Source organism: Macrobrachium rosenbergii, chromosome 59, assembly GCF_040412425.1.
Source record: "Macrobrachium rosenbergii isolate ZJJX-2024 chromosome 59, ASM4041242v1, whole genome shotgun sequence".
NCBI classification, from domain to species: domain Eukaryota; kingdom Metazoa; phylum Arthropoda; class Malacostraca; order Decapoda; family Palaemonidae; genus Macrobrachium; species Macrobrachium rosenbergii.
Window position 1 is genome coordinate 23,392,523 of NC_089799.1, and position 7,091 is coordinate 23,399,613.

At 42.3% G+C, this 7,091-nt stretch overlaps 1 protein-coding gene across 1 annotated transcript in view; it reads left to right on the forward strand.

The window, feature by feature from the left end:
• The first annotated feature begins 6,974 nt into the window (after positions 1–6,974).
• The window catches only part of LOC136837612 (keratin, type I cytoskeletal 9-like), a 2,053-nt gene continuing 1,936 nt past the window's right edge, over positions 6,975–7,091 (forward strand). Inside the window, exon 1 of the mRNA XM_067102488.1 lies at positions 6,975–7,010. Coding sequence (XP_066958589.1) covers positions 6,975–7,010 — 36 coding nt within the window. The remainder of the gene's footprint in view (positions 7,011–7,091) is intronic.

Genomic DNA, 7,091 nt, shown 5'->3' on the forward strand with positions numbered 1-7,091 from the left:
TCGCTCTGGTTCCCTCAAGGTGACTGGCTGCATCTTCACATGACGCCCCAGGCAATCTGACCTTGACAAAGACATCGCCGAATGTGTAGGGTAAAGGGAAAGACAGCTTAAGACCACCGTTACTAGAGATTATTGAGTGAAAACCCTCTCTGAGGTTTAGGTCCCTAGTGCCACCGGCATATTTTTGTTTTTGAGCTACACAGCCTATCCCTGCCTATGCAAGGACGCCCTCTGTCTCTGCTATGATCGTTATTTTTGAGTTGCCTGGCCTACCTGCGGGACAGAGACGTTCTCTGTCAAGGTCAATCTGACTAATATTACTACACATAAATACATCGAGGGCGAACAGCAGTAATATTTATAAAAGCTCCCCCACCTTAAGAGGGCCTTCACTCCCTTTTCGGGCGTGAAGGTCTGTCCTAAGCAAGCTGTTTGCCTCTAGTAGGTTACTCTTCTTCCCCTGAGCAGATTAGTCCTGTGTAGCCTACCTAGCTTCAGAACTACCTAACCCTAGATAGGATATGAGCTATAATCACTACTTTACCTAATTCTAACAGTACTAGAAGGTGCTTACGGTTATTATATGCTACCTCCTACAATCATGATGTTTTTAGACCTAGCCTAGTGGTACATTCTATGGTATTCCCTAGCCTAACCTATCCTAACCCGACCGTAGCACCAACATAAGAGTGAATGTTCTAACTAAATTACAAAGAGGTTTATGTTTAATACAATTAATAATTACTAGTTCATTCATGAGGGTTGTCTCATATGATAAATGGGTGCCTCACTGAGGTCTTAGGCCATGCGTGTCATGAGCATCGTGGCTCGTTTCACAATAGTTAAGATTATTGAAGTTAGTTATGCTACTTACGTGATTACTGTGGCTCGGTGGTAAGTGGAAGGAACAAGGCTACTAAATTGATGTACTGTACTTAAGGCGGTCTAGGCTATGTACAAGAAAAGAGATTACACTGGCTACCTCCTCTGGGCAAGGGGCCAGGATCACTCTAAGATGGTAGGGCACTGTGCCGAGAGGGCACTAGTGCCTGGATGAGCCTATGGCTCGGCAACTACTGGGCTCTCTTCCGCCCCTTCTTCTTCTTCTTCGGGTTCCTCCAAGGCCTATCAGTATCAGGCTTAGGAGGTGATGAGGGCACCGACTCTGGGGACAGGCCAGAAGGGCTAGTGGGCGTGAAGTCGGGGGCAACTTCAAAAGCTACAGGAGGGCTCCCTACTCCGGCTGCTGCGGCAACCAGAGCGAGAGCGATCTCAACTTCTACGTCGGAGGAGGCCAGTTCCTGGCCTTCCAGAGATGGGGTAACATTTCGATCCTCCAGTGGTTCATCCTCTGGAGTCAGATTTGGCAAAGAAGAAGTCTCGGGTGCTGGAGGCTCTCCGGTTGCGATGATCAACGGCATGGGGAATCCTAAACCTCCTGGAGGAGGATTCGCCTCATGATTTAGACCCGGCATAGGGGCCTTCTTAATTGGTTGCTCAACGTCCGTGGCGGACGGAGTCTGGCACTGCTCAGTGCTCGCAAGTGGCACTGGCAGCAGTTGAGGGTCAGGCATGCCTGACAAGGGGTCCGGAGGTGCAATACCTCGCGGACGACTTGGGTTTGGCTGCGGCAGAGATTCCTGCCCCAGCAGGAGATCATAGCCTCCCGAGAGTCTTGTTCGGGGCGTCCGCTGGGCGTTGCTTACTTGGGTGGCCCTCCCAATTTGTGGAGTGGTCTGTCCACTCCTGCACTGCTCCTCCTGTCCTCTTCTGTCCACTTGCTGTACTGCTCCTCCTGAATATCTCTTCGGGGAGAGGGAGGACCTCTTGGTGGGCCAGCCCTTCACGATTGGAGAGGGCTAAGCCTAGAATAGTTTGGTTTGCGCTCCTTCCGCAGACCACTTTGGTGGGCGGAAGGTGGGGGTTTGTCTTTATCGAGAGTTACAGATGGGCCTCCGTGGAGGAGGTAACGTGGCTGCGAAGTGGCGTTGGTAACGGGCTTCCCCAGAGAAGATCCCGACCCAACAAGAAGGCCACTCTGGGCCGAATTCCACCCACCATGCCAAGGCGGTGGGGTAGCGTGCCCCAAGGTGTTGTAACCTGGAGCTGGACCGTGGGAACGGTAATGGTGTGGCCCTCTATCCACTTCATTTCCCACTGGGTTTTTTCGTCAACCATGGCATTGGCTGGCACTTGGGCCCTGGCGATCAGGCTAATGTCTGCCGCAGTGTCTACTGTGACTGGAAGGGTCACGGGCAGGCTAGTGCTCTGAAGAGGGGCCACCAAGATGAACTGGGTTTCCAGTCTCTTGGGGTAAAGGATCCAGTGCGGACCGGCCACAGAGAATGAAGTGCTAATTAGGTTGACAAATTTTGTGGTGGGGACTTGATGTGGACAGGCCGGAGATCCACCATTGTAGTGGCTGGCAGCACCACAGGATTTGCACGGGCCTCTTGGATGGGCTCGGTGGCCTGCAGTAACTGTTGGAGGAGAGGACTGAGCGGCTGAATCGGGAGAGGAGTTCTGGCTGGTAGGGGTAGGCTGCTTATTAGTGCTGAGTTTGTATCGGCACTCAACTTCAGCGTGCCCCACCTTCTTGCAATAGGTGCACGTAGTCTTGATCGGCAGTCTTTCTTCCTTCTCCCACTTGGCCAAGTCATCCACTTGCTCCTTGACCCAGGTGGTAAGTTCCGAGCCGGTGAGACCTGCCGCCGTCCCCAGCCCCAGGAAGGTTTTATAATTCTCTGCTGCCATGGTTCTGGTGGGGAAGGGCGTCTAACCGGGTCGACTGGGCGTACTTGGGCAGTGAGGAAGTGTCTCTCCAGTGATGTGGCACCCTTTCAAAAGGTGGCACTGTAGTTGGGTGTGCCGTGTACAGGTCACACTAGTGGCACCCAGTATCCCTAGGCACTGGTGCAAGTTAGGTTCCAGAAGAACTTTCTCTTCTGTGTTCCCTTTTGGTTTGGTTTTATTTAATTTTCTATTTGGTTGCTTGGTGGCACTATGGTGCCAATGTGTTCCTAGGGACCGTTTACTGGAGTCCAACTAGGCTATATAGGAGGAAAGGCACTCTACCCCAGCAGAGTGTAACAATTGAATGAGAAAGAAAGGGAAGGTAAAAGAGAGAGAGAGAGAGAAGTAAGCTATTCAATTGATGACAATGCAGCAAATTATTGGCACTGTAGAATAAAGGGTTTTTTTTTTTCAAAGATCCTGTGAGTGGCTGGTCCCAGTGCTAACTGCTCTTCTTTCAGAGGGTGAAAACTATAGTTTTGCTTCAGTATGGGTAGCAGGCCTCACTCGACCGACAATTTATCACTGTAAAAGCTTAACTTGCCTTCATCTACTTGTGGGACAGAGGTGTTTCTTTTACTTAATTTAATTAATTTAATTTCTCAGTGTCTTTCTTTGAAGCGGGTCACGTACACTCGACTAGGCTATGACGGCTTACTTGAATGAAGAGAAAGAGAGAGAGAGAGAGAGAGAGAGAGAGAGAGAGAGAGAGAGAGAGAGAGAGATTTTCAATCAGCTAATGTCTTGCTGCTTGAGAACATGTTAAGCAAAGATTTTATAAGTGCACAATGGCATGGTTCTTAATAAAATGAAGATACGTCGTCTTGGCTTCCTTAGGGATTGCTGTATTATCGGAACTATCCCAGGAGCTGATGCGACGTCACAAGGATTTAGCGTAAAATTATAAGTTCTTTTTATATGATTTTTGGCATCAGGTATTTGTATAGGAACTTGTTATTGTATTAATCCTAACTAAGGCCTATCTTTCCCTGACTAAATTATATCTTGGTTTTGTCTACTGAAGTCTGTCTAGCTAAGATATTGCGAGGTGGAACTACTACGCCGAGAAAGTAGTTCCAAAAGTGGCTGAAAGCAGAGTCTGGTCACCCCCACAATGACAATAACAGGGTCTTAAGATGGTGGCCAAGTCCTGTTAGGCCTAAATTCAAAACAACCACGCGGCGGAGGAAATCAAGATGGCAGGTGTTTGTCCCTTTAGCACAAAATTCAAAACAACAAACGAAACAAATGCAGGTATCCAGATTTACTCTAAATATACCAATAATGCATAGTGTTTTACGTTAAGGATGGAAAACAAAATTACCATACAATGTTGTGTCTTTTGTTATTGTATTTTCCGCGGCGAAAACGTCCGTTTAAAGAGTGACTTCCATCAAAATGAAATGGGTCTGTGGTTCGGACGGGACCAAATTTACTTTACTGAAAAAATGTATTTTATGGCAAAATTACTATTTCCGTTCGTTTGCTATTTCAATGACACGGTGTTTCGAATGATTCCCGCTATATGAAAACAATAACGATCGGAATTGCCGACACGATTACTAAATTACTTTGTGTAAATGAAATGGACTCTGCGAATTCGGTCTTTTTAGAATGAGTGGTTTGAACGATTTGACTCGAACACTCCGAACGAGGTAAAATGCCCTTTCTTAAAACGTTACAAATTATGACTCGCTCTGCTTTCAATGCACACTTTCCTACCTACGCTAATTCTCAACTATACCTGTCATTCTAACTATTCTTCTTATTGCTTATTATTATGTCTTGTCGTCTCCTTGTTTGGAAGAGTAAAATTAAATGAAATATCTGACTTTTATCTTTGGAATTAATTGTAATTAATTTCCTTTTCTCCAGATTCTTTCTTTAAAATTTACTTAGATCCTACGCAAGGTCGTCAATGTTACGTGCGTGTCTTGGCTGATCAGTTTATTACTTAATTTATGTAATTTTCACGCCCCTGCATGCCAAGAACACACGTAACCTGCCACTTGAAGCCACGAATTAACCTCAAAGACAGTCGTTAATTAACCAAAGGTCACCAGTTAAGGGTAATTAACCTTATCAAAGAATATTCAAGGAATAAAGACTTTATGATAAATGTCACCATCTGCGGACGCAGAAAAATTCTACTCGTTAAGATGGTATTAAATTTAAAAACGTAACGGTCTTCCAAACAATGAACGCGAGGCACAACGAATACCAGAGTCGTAAAAATGACTTGCTTGCCTAAATCCCGAGTCTTACTGGAATAATTCGGCTAAAGCTAAACAATATAATAATTTGGCTTAATCTTAGACTTCGTAATAGCATATACCGTAAGTGGTGGCTGGAGGATGAAACAAAGGAAACAGAAATACAGAAAAGTTATTAGTCAATCGACGAAGCTTGAACAAGAGTCGGACTTACCTTGAACGTCGAGTCGTTTGCGCATACAACGGACACTCGGAAGTCTTGATACTAGCAGTCTTCCCAATTCACTAATTAATATACAGTAGACAGAGGAACACAAAGGGGGTAGGGGGACAAAAGACACCGTTCCGGCACTTGTACTCCGCGTCTCCTCAAGATCAGGGCCGATTCTCACATAGGCGTGAGCTATCGTACGGGTTGCAGATTGTCTAATCCCGAACTTTCAAATATAAGATCCCACGCTAGAGGTTGCAAGACATCAATAAAATACAACAACTTCAGAATAATTGGCCAAGCTAAGGAACCTGGAGAACTGCTTCTCTTGGAAAGTCTGAACATGAAATGAATTGTACCAACGTTAAATTGCCAATCATTGGCTGTTCCCCTGTTCATATCATGATTCAATTGTTTGTTTATATTTGTCCGCCCCTCCTTCTGTTTTTATGCTGTTTTTTTTAGTGTGTTTTCCTCTTTCATCCTGAGAGGTGCGCCTTCTGCTCTCCCTTTTAAGTTTATTTTTAAGTTCCTTATTATTAAGTTCATTTTGAGTTTTCTTTTATCGGTTTTTTAATGTGTAAATGTACTGAAGCGTGATTGTTTGAGTTCAACTGATTTTCTATATTAGGATTTTTGTTTTGTGTATGTTTAATTTTAACTATGTATGCTGAATGCCCCTTTTTAATTTATAACTGTAGATGATGTCCTGATGATGTGACCACGGGTCAAGAAACGCGTAGACAAATAAATGTATGTATATTTAGTGACCTCCGATGTGTGGATTATATATATATATATATATATATATATATATATATATATATATATATATATATATATATATATATATATATATATATACATATACACACACACACACACATATATATATACACACATATACATATATACACACATATATATATATATATATATATATATATATATATGTATAATCATATACACATATACACACACACACACAACACACACACACACACACACACACACACACACATTATTATATATATATATATATATATATATATATATATATATATATATATATATATATATATATATATATATATATATATATTTGCACAAAGAGGATCAAGTGTGGGTTTTATAAAATATTAAATACATCGGCTCTTGACTGAAAATGGAGATTTTTACATTCAGAAAAGAAACTTATTATCAAGCACGTTTCCTATATAATTTGTAAAGATGCCTAACTAGCTATAATTACAAATAAAACTATATAATACCTCCTAAGGTGCATTCTGTTTACTTAATAAGTGAAATAGAAAAGGTGCTTCTTTAAATAAATTCATAATTTGGAACTCTATAAGAGGTCGGGCCTTTTTGAGAACGTTCCCGTGCAGAGCTTGAACTCTTCTGCAATCAATTGGTACCCCTCAAAGCAAACTCTTTCTATTTGTAGTTGTAGACATTACTTGTAGGATAAGAAAAGACTTACTTAAATTGTGGCCACAAGCTGATACTTCAGGTTATAACTGTACTGTCTCTACCCTGTTCCAGTTAGAACTTGAAGGGCTAATCATTAGAAGATTATTATTGTTAGTTGCTCTAGATGATTATATATATCAAATCAAATATTTTGTAAAGATATGATTGCTTGTATTTCTAAAATTCTTGTAGTCATGAAAAAATTTATTTTTTTCGCTTTTACCTCTTTTGCTGTTTTGCTAAGGATAGTGGATATACATCTTTGCAGCAATAGTGTCAAGAAAATGGGTGATGATTGCAGGAAACAAACAAGCAATCAAGTGAGTTTAAAAGAAATTTTTTTGAAAATTTAGAAATGTTAAGGATGATCAAATTGATTATCTAGAAATGAGAAAATCATT